This window comes from Psilocybe cubensis, chromosome 3 (assembly GCF_017499595.1).
Source record: "Psilocybe cubensis strain MGC-MH-2018 chromosome 3, whole genome shotgun sequence".
NCBI lineage: Eukaryota > Fungi > Basidiomycota > Agaricomycetes > Agaricales > Agrocybaceae > Psilocybe > Psilocybe cubensis.
The window spans coordinates 759,237-776,683 of NC_063001.1; the positions used below are offsets into that span (position 1 = coordinate 759,237).

The 17,447-nt window shown below is 44.8% G+C and overlaps 3 protein-coding genes across 3 annotated transcripts; 1 reads left to right on the plus strand and 2 right to left on the minus strand.

Moving 5' to 3' along the window:
• Positions 1-1,379: 1,379 nt before the first annotated feature.
• JR316_0003036 (Werner Syndrome-like exonuclease) lies at positions 1,380-6,622 on the minus strand (the record flags this gene model as incomplete). Its single annotated transcript, XM_047888817.1, is given in 9 exon segments — positions 1,380-2,027; positions 2,091-2,543; positions 2,603-2,965; positions 2,984-4,138; positions 4,197-4,709; positions 4,763-5,077; positions 5,439-5,903; positions 5,952-6,246; positions 6,399-6,622. 9 exon segments carry the CDS (start codon positions 6,620-6,622, stop codon positions 1,380-1,382), a joined length of 4,431 nt encoding a protein of 1,476 aa, XP_047751191.1.
• A 6,719-nt stretch (positions 6,623-13,341) lies between these two features.
• JR316_0003037 (uncharacterized protein) lies at positions 13,342-14,293 on the plus strand (the record flags this gene model as incomplete). The annotated part of the gene is made up of 3 exons (XM_047888818.1): positions 13,342-13,756; positions 13,815-14,046; positions 14,155-14,293. The coding sequence occupies 3 exons, from the start codon at positions 13,342-13,344 to the stop codon at positions 14,291-14,293; spliced, it is 786 nt and encodes a 261-aa protein (XP_047751192.1).
• Positions 14,294-14,472: 179 nt separating this feature from the next.
• On the minus strand, positions 14,473-17,371 carry JR316_0003038 (N-alpha-acetyltransferase 35, NatC auxiliary subunit; the record flags this gene model as incomplete). The annotated part of the gene is made up of 15 exons (XM_047888819.1): positions 14,473-14,673; positions 14,734-14,850; positions 14,908-15,069; positions 15,128-15,207; positions 15,259-15,463; positions 15,526-15,613; positions 15,720-15,892; positions 15,951-16,022; positions 16,077-16,366; positions 16,429-16,478; positions 16,528-16,639; positions 16,692-16,920; positions 16,976-17,101; positions 17,156-17,238; positions 17,281-17,371. 15 exons carry the CDS (start codon positions 17,369-17,371, stop codon positions 14,473-14,475), a joined length of 2,079 nt encoding a protein of 692 aa, XP_047751193.1.
• Between the last annotated feature and the right edge of the window lie 76 nt (positions 17,372-17,447).

A 17,447-nucleotide genomic window follows, 5' to 3' on the forward strand; every position in this document is an offset into this window, starting at 1 on the left:
CGGTTATCGGCAAATGGTTGACTTACTTGTTGGTTCGCTTTCTTAGTTCCCTGGTCAAGCAAATCTTGGTGTTATTTAAGCTTGGGCCCAAGTCAAAAGTCGCACTACCTGCTCGTCGCTCGTGAGTGCGTAATACGTATCTGTTGTGTTGGGTCGCTTGGTTTAGGAGATTGAATGGCGGTCCAGTGAATGAAACGGATATGGGGTCCCTCCGTCAGTCGTCAACGGTGCGACGGGGCGTGGGTGGATACGATATGATGCGATACGATGGCTGCTGTGGTGTCTGAACGAACAGCACCGTTGTATTGGTAGTGGTTTAGTGTCGTATATGTATGTCAAGCAATGTTATCCAGGTATTGAAATTTGAAGAAGTAAATGTGTGCGTCTGAATCCCAAATGTGCCAATATCGTTAACGTAATCTCCCGTTCAAAGTTTTATCGTGGTTCGTTGAGTGCGTCGTCTTGGAGCAGCTCCTGGCGAGCTAAGGGTGCGATTGCTTGGAACAGAGCGAAAGGAAAGAAAGAGGAGCAACGTCGGCGACGACGACAGCGGCGGCGGTGGTGGTGGTAGATACACAATAGGTGGTGAGGTCATCCAACGCCAACCATAAACGGACAACAACAACCAAAAATCTAAGGTCGTACCACAATGCTTTCATTCATTACATAACCCCACCACCGGAATTAAAGCCTCACTGGACTTGAACTTGAACCCGAGCAACCCCTTTCAGTCGATCTCTGAATCAAATCAGGGAAGCGCAGCCCAGGTCAAGTCTCAAGATCTCATGCCACAAGTTCATGGCGGTGCAGCTTGCAGTAGCAGGCATCGATATTATTTGCCATTAGTAAGTCATCGGCTGGATAATAAACGAATGCATGGCACAGCGAGGCCGCCCCCGGCCCCGACTTGGACTCGCTTGGACTGTGCTGGAGGCTCTAATTGAATGTTGGAAGGGGAATGGACTACAGTTTCCCAACTGGAACATTCTGGGGTTCTATGCGAAAACCGGCCCGATACTGATAGGAGTGATGCGAAAAATAAAAAAGGAAAAAGAAAAAGAAAAGAAAAAGGGAGAGGAGAAAGGAAGGGATTATTGCTTAGCTTTGCGACAGTTTAGATAACACTGTACCTGTGATGTCCAATAATGATTAGTAGGCTCGCATGGCTAGTTCGGGGGACCCTTTTTTATACCTTTATGAGCTGGATTGTCGCTTAACTGGTTTGGTTCTCTCTCAAATTAGCATGGCATTGGTTCAGACCCTTTTTCTTGTATTTTCGGCACAGATACTCGCGTAGATTATATTCGCAGACTAAGCTAAAGTTGGAAAGCACGATTAGATTGCAGGTTACGGTAGTATGTAAGTATGCTAGTAGTCCATTAATTCCATCCCTCATAACACTTCTTCGTGGGTCTCTTTGTATTTCTGCCTTTGCAGCTATTGTATTGGCCGCAATCTTGACAGCGGTTGCGACACAGGTTAACGTTGCTGCTTCCGGAGCAGTCTCTTTGGCCACATTTGCGGCACGTCCGCCGTTTTCGTGGCTTTTTGATTGGCTTTGTTTTCTGGAGTGATTCAACCACTCGTTGACGCGCAAGCTTCTCCATAATGATTTTGTTCTGTAATTGATGGCTTCTAGGCGAGGTAGGGCACATTTGCTGATGTTCGAGTTGTTGAGGAGCTGAAATAACATCTGTTTCGCGCCAAAATTCAATGTCCCGGCTTGCCATGTCATCGCGAGAAAGCTGTTGACTTGGTAAATCCGAGTCAACATGCATGGCATTTGTTGTAATGGGCAACGGTGCCAACATGCGATTTCCATTATCATTGGTTTCTAGCAAGCCTTCGCAAGCAGTGAGAGGTTGTGGGCACGGTTTGAAAGGTACAACAGGTGCTTTTCGTGAACGTGATGGGTCGTGAATGATGATTGAGAGTGGTCCACGGATATCTGCAGTAAGAGACAGAGTTTCGTGGATGTGTGAAAGTGTTTTCCATTTATTATAATATGCGCTCAATTGCTCAACAAGCTAAAAAAAATGAATATTTGGACTAAGATGTTACTCACAAACAAAAAGACCAAAACAACATACCTTGTAAGAGACATCATTTGTTATGTCAGCCTTTGCATTCCATACTGGAACTGCATCTCGCCATTGTGGCTCTCCAGACACCGGACTAAAGGCAGCGTGACTTTTGATCAGATCATGGAAGAGCTTCTTTTCCGTTGCTGTATGAACAGGTAGCACAGGCTTTCGAGTGCCCTGAATATTGGCAAGATACTGATGCATTTGTGGCTGATTAGGAATAACAGTATTTGAATTATATGGAAGCATGCCTGTGGCCGTTCGAATGCTTTCTGGAATAGGCAGAATCCCAAGAACTTCAGTCGTTGGCGAATAGAGGTTGCCATTGACCCAGCCATCAATTTGGACTGGGTTGATGAGTATATTGTCGAGTGAAATTGTAAGTTCCTGGAGTTTGTTTATGATCCATATCGAGAAATGACTTCGATATGGTTGGCCAGTAGAGTTGTATGTACCCGTCTAAAGTCATGTTTAGTTAGTAATTGTTGAAATTTGATTGAAATAGTAAATTTACTTACCTGGAGATTGTGCCGAAGAACAAAGTCCTTAAGACAAGCCTGCATATGTCGGAAAGACGTGCCAAACTTTGGCAAGCGGGACCGTATATGGGTATGAACACCGCCTTCAGTTGTATTTGTACCACGGGCACATCTGTATATGGGAAGGCCTGTTGATTTGTCGGTCCCAATTCGTGTATACAAAGGAATTCCAGGAGGATCAGATAAATATCCTCCTATAGCAAGTTCAAGAATATGTTTGGCAGTTTTCCAGCCTTCCACTGAAAACAGGGGCTTTTTGGTTTTGGGATCCCTCAAGGGACCATATGTGCGAAAGACTTTGGCAAGATATTCATAGACAATATGTGGTGATGGAATATGGTGCTTGCATCATTGACGTACCCATTCTGAGCGTGAATTTCGTAGCTGCTCATATGTTTGAGGTGGAGACCACGTTGCACCAATTGCGTCAATACGATCCTTGTCATCTTTATCAGGAATAAAGATTGCATCGCGCAGATCACGAGTAAACTGCTTTCGGAGCCCATGAGTGGCGGGAATGTAGAACATGTGGAAAACATGCCACACGTCCTTGATGACACGACTGTGCAGTGTATAATCCCACTGATCTGGATCTTTTCCCAAGTACTCCTTGCAGAATAACACACTTTCAGGATCAACCTCAAAGCCTTGCACAGAATCAGTAGAACATCCTTCAGAGAGGTCATCAGATAAGAGATCCCCAACCGAGCAAGAAGGCTCTGAATCATTGGGTGCAGCAAAGTCACATTCGGAATCAGCATCCTGAAAAATGCTTGCAGATTCATAGGGGGTTTCGGTTTCAGGCTCGGAGCTGGCAGATTCACAAAATTTGATTGTCCTTGTTGATGAGGCGGCAGGATCATAAAGTCGAAGATGGCTCTGTAAGCAGACTATCGAAAACGGTGTTTGGCCAAACGATTTCAGAGTTTGCCGACGATGCTGTGGAATAATCGCACCCGGAACAAGAACTTTGAGAACATCAATAACTGTTCTCCGTGCAGAAACTTTGATTCCATCATATGTTTGGCTTCGGGCGTGACGTGATATTTGACCTTCTGCAATGATTGTAGTGTTATCGTTGCTGAAGAGAATGACCGGCATGCAAGGTTCCACCAATGATGGGAGTAGAGATGGCACTTTGATGTTTTGCATTTCTTTGTAGAGGCAGAGCGAAGCGTATGCATCTTTTGCAGCATAGCTTAACTGCTCGGGGGACAAAACAATATTCTCCCACAAGTTACTGATTCGTTCTGGTACATTTTTGTCGAGACGTTTATGCAAAATCCGTGCACACAGATCTGCCAGACTTGTTTTTGAAATATTTGATATTAAAAGGCGATCTTTGGCAAGTTTTCCAAGATCAACTCCCCCGACAAAGTCATACGACGAGTTAGAGGCTTTTTGGAGATAAGAGAGGTCAGATTTGATCATCCGACCCACTTTCAAAATTCGTGGATGAGCGAGTAACAGCTTTAGTTGATGTGGCAGGTCCCCCTTTGCAAGCATTTCACTAATCTAATTTGTAAAAGCAGGTCAGGTCACTATACTATAATATTCATCAACAAAAACCCACCTGAAGCACATATATGCAATCCTGATAAGCAATTTGTATAATCGCTGTCTTGCCACGATGGGTCACGTGACCACGAGACGAAAGCTCTACATTCCATTCAGAATCAAAACCAACAGCAATATATCCCTGATCCTGGGGAACATCATCGAGAATAGATCGTGCAGCATCATTGATTGAGTGTGGTGAATCCTTGGGAAGAAGCTTGACCTGCGGAGAAAGTTCAAAGGGCTCCAAATCTGCATACTTTTCAACTGGCACTACACCGGCTCGAAGAGAAGGGAAGCACCGCTCCAAGAATGCCTTATCGGTGATATTATCGGTGAAGAAAAGTTGAGGCTGGGAGTGACCGTAAAGATCAAGAGACTTTGCCATGGCTTTCAAAGGCAATTCAGATTGTGATTGCGCTTTGGTTGCAACAAGATTGCACGTCCTTATTTCGCCTTTTTCATTGGTTACCGTAAGAAGGCCAGTGAAAACCTGTTCACCTTCGACACGGGCTAAGTGTTTTGTAATCTATATTGCTTCCAATTAGCAATTAATCAGAGAATTGAAGAAAATATACTGACTTTGTGGCTATGGTCAATAGCACATATCTCACCCGTCAACATCGCCGTGTGCTGGTTGAAATCGTGGCCGTGCTTTTCAATAAACGAGTCATACATATCTCGAATCCATTGGGCACTAGGAATATATCCATGACGTCCTCTTGGGCTTGTGTCATTGAAGGGCAGAAAGGATTCAAATTTTCTGTTATTCCAGGTGCCATCCAATGTGTTTCTTCGTTCGCAAAGGTGTGTCAGATACTGCAGATTGAGCAGGTCATGTCGAAGCAGATGCTGTGTACGCAAACCGTCGGAAAATTGCTTTGTTCCCATACCATTCTGAATACAGGTTCTCAACCAATTAAACGCTGTCTTGGATATGGCACTACGATAACTTATTCTTGCAAGGAAGCATTTTAAGGATCTCGGGATCCCAACTTCGAAATGTGACTGTACGTGTTCCAGGTTTTGAATAAATACATGTGGGGCAACGGTAACGATATCCGATAATATAGAATGTTGAGTCCATATCAACACATCGACGAGGACGTGGAATTTCAGAATGCCGTTGCAAGCGTCTTCCGCACTTGGGGCAAGAGATACCGTCGTTGCAAAGAGGAAGGGGATCCCAGAGCATAAATCGAGAGTCATAGCAATCGGGAGGTGATGGGTGCGACGAGTTTCGAAGAATGAAATAAACCGATTTTGTCGGAAACCAAAATGTGTGTTGATTGGCATATAATGGAGGCAGACCATTTGCGTCGCGTTGCCGCGACTCTTTGAGATGTTGTCGAAATTGCTCCATCAGCCACTCGGGTAACGGCTTTACCATGGGAGCTCCAGAAGACAAAGGTGAAGGGCAATCTTCATCGTCATCCAAATCATCTTCGACACCAACACCATCTCCAGATGCATCGTCATCATCCAGCGGCACAATTTCGCGCTGTGGATCTTCACTACCAATAATTGTATCATGTGGAGGCGTTGTGTGGGTAGATGGTGGCGGACGTGTGGTGCAGGGATTGGATGCAACCAACTGGCCGCTGTGCAGTTGAGGCGGTACACTGGGTCTGGGACTATGATTTGAACTGCGGGATGGTGGAACAAAGGAATAAGGTGGGGCAAGCAAAGCTGGAGGTGTTATCCTGCTAGTACCAGGATTTGTCTAGAAAATAATGAGAAGAAAGATATCACAAAACAAAAAACCACGCACCGATGTCCTGAATTCGATCGACACTGCAGGAGATGCCAACTTCTGTTTTTTTGGCCTTCCTCGTGGACGTTTTGCAGGCGGCGCTACTCCCTCTAACGCTAGTGCAGCCGCTCGCTTTTGTTTGTACCCGGATCCAGGAGGTCGACCGCGTCGTGGACGTGGGGAATCGACGGCAACGGTGTGCGCACACGTTGCAAGAGGGGCCGTCACCGACGACGAAGGTGTCCCAAGAGCTGCATTTGGGGCATCGGCAAGATTATCTGTGTGGGAAGTGACAACCGTGAGTGTGAGTACCCTAGAAAGCAGATTCTGATGAACTAGTTCGCATACCATTGATAGTGATGTTGTGCAAGTTTCTCGTATAGGTAAGCCTCCCAGCCAAGTTCCTAGCACTGCCAGTGCACTTTAGTCACGGTTCAAACAAGCAAACAAGGCCTTCTGGCTCACCTTGCGTCAGCATTGCCTCCGAGCCTCAAAGGTGCCCCAAACTGGCTCTGCATTCCATTCTGTGCAGCCGGAATGTGATCTTGTTCGCGTTCGTTGTTCACAGGAAATAATTCCGTGTTCATAAATAAACGAAGCCGGTTATCGAAGGCAGTACAAAGAGATTTATAGCTGGAGTTGTCGTTCTCGTTGGGTTCTCGAGAACGGATGCACGGGGATGACTTCATAATTACATAATATTTTCCGTGATTTTTTTCAAACTCAGAATCCGTATCCGTATCCGTCACCGCTATCAGTATCGAGCCCGAAAACCAATTCTAATTTTCTCGGACCATGGGGAGTCAACCCACAGGGGCTTCCAGGGGCTTCCCCACACCCAACTGGATCAGGACATCGAGGAGAAATTGAAATTATCTCGGGAGCTTTCAATGCATGTATTTATTTTTATCTCATGCTTGTTTAGGGGAGAGAGTTAATTAGGAGAATCGGGAGGAGGAGGAGAAATAGATAATAAGGGACAAGGCAAAGTCAGTTGAACTGAACGACGGGAATATCAGCATTGAGGCGCAAGGAGATCTAGTACAGGAAATAAGTTGCTCAAGGTTCTCTGTACTCGAAATATGGGCGTTGAAACTTGGAAAGCCTTTCAGAAATAAAATGGAAAACAGGCCAAACTTTGAAATGAAGTAAAATACATGAAATCATCGTCGTTCCTGGAGTTTGTTCCTGCCCATTGAAAAGTAACGGTAATCAAGAGCAAAGTGCACACGAATGATACCATCAAGAGTATTCACGCGCCACACAAGTTACGACGCCATCCTACCATTAAGTTCCTTTAACATATCGGATCGCATCACAACCTCAATATCTGAAGCTCACCCATTTACATATCATCTCTCTAGGGCCATTCTATACATTCTACTATACAAACGGTCGATCCCGTCGCGCCCGTATCAGTACCAGTACCATGCTGACATGTCATTGTCACCCGGATTTTCACTGAGATTGACATTAACACGGTCAACTAAATACACAGTCAATGCTCGGGTATCATCTCTCCGATGAGTAGCCACGAGATTTGCGCCGATGCTTTTCCAGCAAGTAAATGTAAAAGACTAATCACAAATAATTCTTAGAAAAGGGCGGAGAGCGCAGTAGAAACATATCTTTCGGGTACAAGTGCAGCCAGAGGTCCTCTCTTTGTTTAAATTCTTTATTTTCATTGTCCTTCTTTGCTCACTCGTTGACACGCTGAATCCTGCGAGGGATTAATAGGAACCACGGAACTCATGAGGTAGTATGTCTGGCATGCGAATGGCCAAGAAAAAAGGACGAAACTCATCATCAATCTTCAAAACTTCAGGATTGGACAATGAGATGTACATTTATCTTTCTTTGCATTTAAATGTCTGATAGAAGAGTTCTACTGCTACAAAATGAAATACAGATAGTATAGCATCTAACATCACCGCAGCTACAAACCCAGTCTCTCATCTTGATTTACCAATGCAGGTCCAGCTGATTAACACCCTCCCGGCCTCGGCCTCTGCCCACAAAATAGCAGTACAGCCTTGAACGGACCGAAACCCATGTATCATACAGGGATATTTCCAATGCTCTGCTCTTCCTTGCTCCTTGCTCCCCCGTCCGCGCTACATGATCTCCTTTTGCGTCTGACCTCATTTTCCAAAAATAGACCGCTGATCTGATTTGATCCCTCAGTTGTGATTGCTGATTGTCGCACAACGATCCCGTGGATCTGGAGAGCCGTGCGCGGGAAACCGCGCCTCTCTTGCAACGCGTACGTCGTTATCACGATTAACTGAATGAAGAAAGGCGACTTTCTGAGGGGCACAGTCAAGTTCGACATCCATTTTATACCTCGCGATAACCACTATTTTCCTATTTGGAAACTACAGTACAACTTCAAACTTGCGTGAATTTCTCCAGGAACAGGGTTTCTTGCTATTCCAGTCCCAGCTTGCAATGAGGTGAATTGGACCACCTGTCAGAGCTGCATTTCCTTTTAACTCTATGGAGAATCGATCGATATTTAGCCCTGTCTTGAAGTAAAGCAATTAGAAGAGATGTGATTTGCCGAACCTGGTATCTTGAACCGGCCAGGAAAGGTGCCACAACGTCAACGAACCCAGAGTTAATGTATTTAGAATTTTACCGTATGACCCATTGATGTAAATGGACAAGGTGCGCGGTCACTTTGTTCGGTTTTGTGAATAACAAAAGGCCCAATGAAATTACCTGGCCTTCTTGTAGATCTATATCAACAATGTAGATGGGTGTGAGCTTTAGTGTCAAGGGTTCGAAGAGTATGGATGGATCATATTATACTGGAAGACGTCACATTTAAATTCGCCAGAAGCAGCTCGCCCGTTGCCACAGGTTCCATTTGCGCGTACATTACAATAAAATTCAAGGCAAGAATCTTCTCCCTTTTTCACAGAGCTTATACCTATTTCAAGATTCTGATTTTTATTTTCAGCTCGGTTTACTAAGTAAAGCAACTCAAGATAAACTGTGTCTAACCTTGTGCGAGTCTTGACTGCTGCTTTAGTTTTTGTGAATAAGTCTTACGACCATGCAACATATGCGTTTGATGACCCCCTGAACCCACAAGCATCTGGAAAATTCCGGAGACTCTCAAGTGAGGAAAACTTCAGAGGATTTGAGTTTGTGGAGTTCAGCAGGCGACACTCGCTAGTCTCAACGGTCGGTGCTATAACAGCAGTTTCCGATTTTTTTCCTCTTATATTGCTTTTTTATTACGCTCTTACATACACATATCCACTTGTACAAAATGCACCGCGTCGTACAAACATTGCATTTATTCTCCAGATATCGGGAATGCTTGAATGATGGATCATGCTGATGAGTTGGGACTCGGGCGCTTACAGGTTTCAATGGGCGCCTATCGATATTTGGCGTAGTGGCGAAATGCCAAGAACCTTTCTAAGCGCGGCAGTGTAAACCGCGCACCGCAAGTCACTTATGAATCTTAGATGTGAGCCTCATAATTGATGTGCTCACACAAATAGACATATTCATATTATGCGAAGTACTGTACTATACCAGTCTCTCGTCCCATGCCGGAACCGGTATTCGAACAGCCGTCAGAGATCTACCAACACATAGCTTGAGAACTGGGACATTGGCACAATGGCAGCATTTGGCGTCCATAAGTGAAAAGGTTTAAACTGAATAGCACCAAATCAAAACTCTGGAAATTCAACAGGTCAACAGACAACAAAACGCATGATCTTGGAACATCAGATCGTTGACATTGATGACCCTTATGGTTTTTCAAAAATTATCCACTGAATTCATATATGTTGCCAAAAACAAGGTTTATTACATTATTTTCTCCCAGCTATTTCTCATTGCACATTTTTTTGTTTGTTTTCTTTTAGGCTGTCGAGGTTATGCAAAGTACTGTCTGTATCTCAATTGCAGCCAACTGCGGTACCAGTTCGAGCGCCGATAGGGGTCTATAGGAGCGTAGGTCAATGTCAATTTACTATGATGAGCCTAGCGGCAACGATGCAGAAGGTTATCACGTACTAAACGGACGCAACATGCAGTCGTTTGCCCATGGAATCCACAGTCGAGGCCACCAGGCGTGCAGTTGACTATGCAACACATAAACAAAGCAAAGTCAGTTTAAATGAGTCCCTGTACCACAGTCAAATACGGAGATACGAACTGCCAACGTTTCCACCTGGGCGGACGCTCGGGACGACAGCGTCACAGCAAAATGCGCTGCATGCAGGCGCAGTCGCAGCTGCCGAAGCCATGAAGGGCAGAGTCGAGAGAGCGAGAGCGATGGCAGAGAGGAACTTCATCTTTGGTGAAACGAACTGAGTGAAGAAAGACAACTTTCTGAGGAATATAGCTAACATGTCCAGGACATCCATTTTATACCCTCGTACTGCCCACTTTTTTCATTTGGGTACTAAATTTGGATAATATCGTATACGAGTATCTCCGGTAACTTGGCTGCTCTCTAATCCATTCACCAGTGTGGGCAACGAGGTAGAGTATCCTACTCTCAGAATTACATTCTCTTAATTTCTGATGAGAATTGGTTACCACCTGACCCATTCCGTAAAGGAAAGGCGTCGATGTGAAGAACTATGATACACAGAATTCAGGCGGCGAGAGAACGAGTCCGACGTCGACGAACTCCACGATTCATGCAATTCGAATCTTACATTATGACTTCTTGATATAAATGGTCGAGATGTTGCTCGTTGTTCGGTTTCGTGAATAGCACAAACTCCGATTGGCAGTTCGCGGATAGTTCTGACTTGGTTATGACATCAATATTTTTCAGTAGGAGTCATGCTTAATTCCTGGACCTTCCGGGTTCTTGTGTACACAATTGCGGAAGCAGGCATGAATTGTTATACAGAAATTTGTCATGTTCTACCAACAATGTAATCAGTTTTCAGCCTTAGGTTTAAGGTTTTGAAGAATATTGGTGGTCCATTGTGGATTGGATATGGAAATGGAAGGCATCACATTCAAATTCACCAGAAGCAGCTTGCCGCCTGTCACCACAGGACTACGTATATTACAACAAAATTAAGAGTAGGCCTTTTTTCCTTTTCCACGGAAAGCTTATACATATTTGATTTTGATTATCAGCTTGGTTTGAGCAAAGCAACTTGGATGTACTTACGACAGTGCGAGTCTGGACTGTCGCATCGGACTTTGTGAACAAGTCTTACAATCTGCTTTTGACGACGGCCCAAACAGACAAACATCTGGAAATTTCCGAACACGCTCAAGGTGAGGAAGAGTTGAACGTAGCTCCGTGGAAGAAGGATCGACAAAATGAACTAAGCATAACTTCACAAGCTTTATTAATAACGAATGGCATCTGTCATGTACTCACCTCGTTAATACCACGTCCTGGTGCTCATCAAGTCCACCTTGAGGATTACGAATGTAAAAGCACAACCTTCCTATATTTCCGTGTACAGCAAAGCGCACAGAAAACTGTAGTATTTGACTAGAAGCAACGTCACATACCTTCATCCCTCAAGTCTGTTAATTCCAATTGAGAACTTCTACTTTCTTTACCATCAGGCTCCCAGATACAACTGCCAACTGTCGTACTCTTGATTGACGAAGGTTAAAGAGGCAAGGTTTTTGCAGTAGTTGTCGCGACTGTCCACAAACTCATCAAGTATGTACTTCATGAGGTAGCAGAAACTACAATGGTGGCTTGTCCGAAAACGCCCAGGAAAACAAACGGAGATCCAAGGTGGTTTCTCAGATGAAGCGTATGGCTCTAGCAGGAGGGACAAATTCAAGGGCTGGTTGCGAGATCTTTTTAGGTAGTAACGAGTCGGTCAAGCTCCTTGACGAAATTCTCTCTGTTGAGATACGTGTACGATCCACGATAGCCATGAACGCCAGGATAGACAGACTTGCGATAATTAGAAACTTGTATAGACACATTGTCAACCATAGTCCAGAGGCTTCACCGCTGTCATCGTGACTACATCGCTGCATTTCTCCGTGCCATCAATGCAGATTATACCGTCAGAATTGTCATACGAAGCATTGGTTCGTAATCGTCCTAGAGAAGGCATGGGGTGAAATCTCATTCGTCATTCAATTCAAAGCTTTTAAGTCTAACGTCGTGATCGGGAAGTTTGAAGAATTGTAAAAGGGAGAGAGATCGTCCCCAATATGCTGACCTGGCAGGTGCGTTTTCTGTGTTGGCAATTTATTCACCCTCCAGTATATAACGGTGTCATCTATTCGAGTGTGTAATTGCACTTTCGAGTTATTGTAGGGTTCTCTTACCTACATAACAGTCCAGTCCGGCGGGAAGGAGATAGGAGTCACTCTCCAACACGAAGTCAAGTCTAAAAATTGTTTGCGAGGTTTCACTAGAGAATACTTGGTACATACTCACAGGTTCGCGCCCGTGTATCTTTCCACTGTGGCCGTGTAGTACGACCACATTCTAGAGCATCCTAGAGCAACTGAGAGCCAGTTCCGGCAAATGTGCGAGATTGACACTCCTGTCTGACAATGAATGTTACAACCATGTTCGAATATGATAGCTACAGTCTCTGTGGGAAGTCCATATTGGCCCTAATTGTTTTGGAGGATCGAAAGATGAGTAGAATGCCAGATACTTTCAAGTTTCAAATTTCAAACGTTGTCCCGATGGCCTTGAGTTGCTTGTAGTTGTACATGTGGCAACCATCAGATACAAGCGCGTGACCCACTTTTCTTAGCACGTGGTCCATCAAAACGCGTCGCGTATAAGTTGGCGCCGTTGTAAAATATTACGACTCGTCTAATAATTGACCTAATCTCCTACTCTTTGAATTTTAAAAGCTTTAAGCACTTCCTTCTATTTACCAACTACTTATCTTTAAGTATCCAAGACTGGAAGTACCTCAACTTCAAACGGGGGAAGGTCGCGGAGAGAGAAGGTTCTAGGGATTAAAGGATATCAAGGTTATTATCAGCAGGGTAGCACATCTAGCTAGAACGCTCCAAGCCAAAACTGTAAGAAGGTTGCGGTGTAATGCGGTGTTCTGTGCTGCGCCAATTTAAGTAACAACCAAGGAAACCCTTATCAATTCACAGCCATTGGAGTAATTGGCTTTGGTGTACCTAAAAATCGTGAATTCGTATTCAAGGTCGTGGATACGTATAAAAGAGGGGATAGAATAGGATGAGAAAAGCCAATTCGACTACTATGATTACTGGTAGCTTCCAAACCGACAGCAATTTCGATTTAATCTATTCCATGACACTCGCTTGTATTACCATCTTAATATTCTTGGTTTGTCCACGGGGGAGCATCCTATCGGTCATTGGGCACAGAATTACGGATTGTGTATATCGTTGGGCGGGAGCCACCGATAACCATTCTACCCAGTCTGGAACTGAATTGCGAACGATGCCGACGAACCCCAGCTTGAGGGTATCCGCGACCACAGTCCCCGAAATTCCCAACCGTGACGCCCAGTGGCCAGCGCCAGCTGCCGTCATTAAAATGACTGCAGAATCCATTTCTGGAGCGTTCTCACCAATGCGAGAGCCTATTCCGCTTTCCACCTTAGCCACGGATATCACTGCCCGCATAACATTGCGCACGTTCCTACCCAGCGCAGACGGTGATGTGAGACTCAACAATTCACAAATGACTGCGATCAAACATGCCTTGGAGCATCCCAACGATACCAATTCCCCAGAGGCATTGGTAAATAGTCAGTCTTCCGACTGGAGACTATACGACGTCCTGAAAACGGCTCGTGTATTGAGGGCTCAGATATGGAATGGACTGGTGGACGAATCGGAGCAGCAGGATTTAGGTGAGGGTTAGGTCAATTTTTCAATTATCCATGACAATTTCACAACTCACCGTCACAGGATTTTTACGACGCTGCAAGCAACTTTGGGTTACTAGACCAACTGAGGACAACGTGGATTGCACCAGAGACCTTGAAAGGGGAGAAGAATTGTATGAGGGGGAGAGAATGGGATTAGAGAGGGTAGTAAAGGCGGTTGTGAAAGAAGTGACGAGGGAGTGTGAATTAGTGGCTGTAACGACTCCGGGCGGTGGAGACGTAGATGTAGAACGTGTTTGGATGGTCAAGTTGAGGTGAACCGAAGATTAAACGGAGTAAGGGAGTGGTTTCTTGGTTATCTTTCTTGGATGTTGTTATTCATAAATTTTTCTTGGATCTCAATGTGTTAATATCGATTATAGACTTGTGGTGCCACATTCTTCAAAGGCACTAAATCGACTGATGATTAATGAGTCTTTCATCGTGCCTCAAATCGGACAAAGTGCCTATGTAAATGCACCCAATCTTCTCGACTTCGACGAGCAAAAAAGTGGTACATAAAATGATGGAAGAAACCAACGTGTCTATAAGGGTGTGTAGAGCAGTGACGATTTGGCATGAAAAAGATAAGCAAGCACTTGTGATCACATATAGTCGTGGATAATTACGTGTAAGGGTGATAGAAAGATTGGAAATCGAAAGCAGTGTCAAGCAGCAATCCTTGAGCTCAAAAATAAATGTCAACTTTCAGGATCCTTCATGCAGAAGCCGTTTCCGTTGACTTTTCCCGAATGAGGTTGCTGTGGTTGTGAAAGAGAAGGGAACCAAGGATGATACTCCGGATCCCACTTTAGATTCATTGGCCTAAAGTCTTCCATCTCCTCTGCTGTACTCGGAAGGCCTGCAAGGTTATCACATACGGACAAAAGATTTTGGATGAGCTACATCCAACGCACTTTTATTAATATTCTACCAGCAAGAAATAAGGCTGAGATACACACCTGGACTCTTTCTCTAGCCCACAGGCCTGCCCAACCGCCGACATTGTTTGATTTGACAAGATCAGTCAAAATTGATTTAGCCAAGTGTACGGGTTCCACCGGAACAGGGTTCCCGTTCTATTGAGCGATTGTGGATGAGCATATATAATGATCTATTGCTACAATAGCACTTACTTGCAGTATATGAGCACAAGTTCGTATGAACTCATGCAACTCTGGTTGTGCAACAGGCACGCTACTGAAGACCTCATACTCCAACTTGAACGCCCACTTGTACCGGCGAAAGAACGTTGGCTTCGTCCGCGTCCAATCGAATGACGTTAACGGGAGAGACACCTAGGAATGAACTTTGTTAATTGGACCAAACTAAGAGAAAAGAAGAGGGTACGCATACCACAAAGGAGGCTGTGCACAAAGACTGTAATGCGGTAAGGAACTGTATTTGGAACAGCATCTCGTTATGCACGCTTGAGCCTATCAGATTTGTCAGGTAGGGGGATCTAGTGGTGCCAAGGTTAATCTTACCGTCATCCACCACAGGTAGCAAATCATCAAGACAAGCAAGATGCTTGTCGATGACTTGGGCAGCATACCAATATGCAAACGATTTTTCCTCTTTTGCATACAATTCCATTTGAAAGCCCGAGAAAACGATTTCACGGATGTCAGATAGTCGCCACAGAAGGGCGGCATCGGGTAGGTGATTGAGAATATGCCCTCGCGGAAGACCCTAGAGTATGAGCATTAATCTCCGTCAATACAAGGCCCATGTCCACGTAAAGGTACACCCACCTCGAGGTCGGTGTTGTCTCTAATCTGCAATAGAATGTCATACAATGCATGCCACTCTATTAGCAATTTCATAAAATGCCGACGTTTCCTCGGGGGGTTATTCCACAACGCTCTGATACGTGGTGTGATAAGCTACATGAAAATGGGGTGAGCAAGAGGCCTATTTACCATGTAGAACAGGTTATACCTTATACAGTGTCCGTTCCGCCTTCTTGAAAAATGTTTCCGCCTCAGTTCCTTTCCACCTTATCGTGACCAATGACTTTATGGCGTCGTATTTGACTCCAACCGTTTCGAAGAAAAACCGGTTGATCATCCATTCAAATGAGTATTTGTTGAGGATCAAAACGCCGTCGTAGAATGTCGTCTGTTGATATTAGTAAGAATAAACCTTTTTCTCTTTTGAATTCTCTTTTGAAACATACCTGCAATAACGATCTTACATATGGTGTGGTTGGAGGGGGTTGCGCTAACCAGGATTTCAGGTTCCCTACGATCTGAAAAAATTCATTCTATTAAGTCATACATTATTCAGCTAGAGGACGGCTTACCTCCCACGCGGTTATTTGGTCGAAGGTTTCCAATAAACCAACTTCGTATAGACCGTCGAGTAAACGATACAAGCTTTTGTAAGTGTCTTCAATGGATGGCGGAGTAACAATACGAATAGGTGTCGCAGTCTGTAGGCGTCTGCCGATGTACGGATCGAAAGCAAGTTGAGCTGGAGACCCAGGTTCACAGTCCGGTGATGGATTTGATTTGACTGTATGAAGATGATCTCTGGCGAGTAACAGAAGCCTCTGGAACTCAAACCGATCTTGGCTAGGTATGGTGCTCATGACTTGAAGCATGGTCTGAAAGACGTCTAAGATATTATGCCGCGTAGGTACTTTCATAACTAACCTTTCGAAGAAGCAATCGAGCTCTGAGCGCGTTTTTCCACGTTATGGGCACTGTATTGAATGGTTATCATCGAAGATCGAGCTAGAACGTAAATGAAACTTGCAAGAAGATTCAAGCAGCCAGATAATCGAATCATCGAGTTTGGTGATTATGTGGTGAGTAGGCATGCCCTCAAGGAGACTGACTTCACACTTGTCGCTTTGCCAATCTTCTGTCTGCCAACATTTAGACGCATATATGGAGAAACGAAAGGCGATTGAGACGAACATCGTACATCCCGCCTCTTGCAAGCTCCCTCCAAGTAAGATCGCAGCATTTTAAGAGCCCCTGAACGGCGGATCGTAGAACGATTGTAATAAGTTCTATAGGCCGGGCGGGGTCAACATTGGCGGTGTTCCGCACTAACACGTCAGGATCAATATCTCGTATGTGGTGAACATAAAGGAGGGTGTGGACGGTATGGGCTAAGAAGTTTCCGGCGTGAAATTCCAACTAAAACAATTCATGAATTGAACTCGATGTTTTGTGCAAAGAAATGCGAGCATACCTCAAACGCCAGCGCTTTGTCCAGTATCCAGCAAACCTCCTCTGGTAGCAAAGGTTTCAGAGGGTCAAAAGGCGGTCTTAGTTGCTCCTGCACGACTAGTCCGCTGTCTAATCGAGGCTCGCCAATCTATACGGAACGTTGGTAAACATTCAATCGCAAGTTCTTTTGAAAGCGCTTCACCTCAAGGGCACTCATGGCATCTTGCAACGTGAAGTTCTCCATGAAGAGTAGGTTGTCAGGCTCCAACTCTACAGTTTTTTCTTCTTTGGTAAGATGGTCTTAAACAATAAGAAAGCAACACGCACCAGCAGAGGCCTCGAGAAAAAGACTGGTGACATCTTGAAAGGCGTACTCAGCGCCTGGTAGTTCACATTCGATCGGAATGACATCTGCCATATCCTTGGCCTATGCAAGGACCAGGAAGAGCACCCGAGGACTATCGTCTTGATGGTGGTTCGGAATAAATCATGGT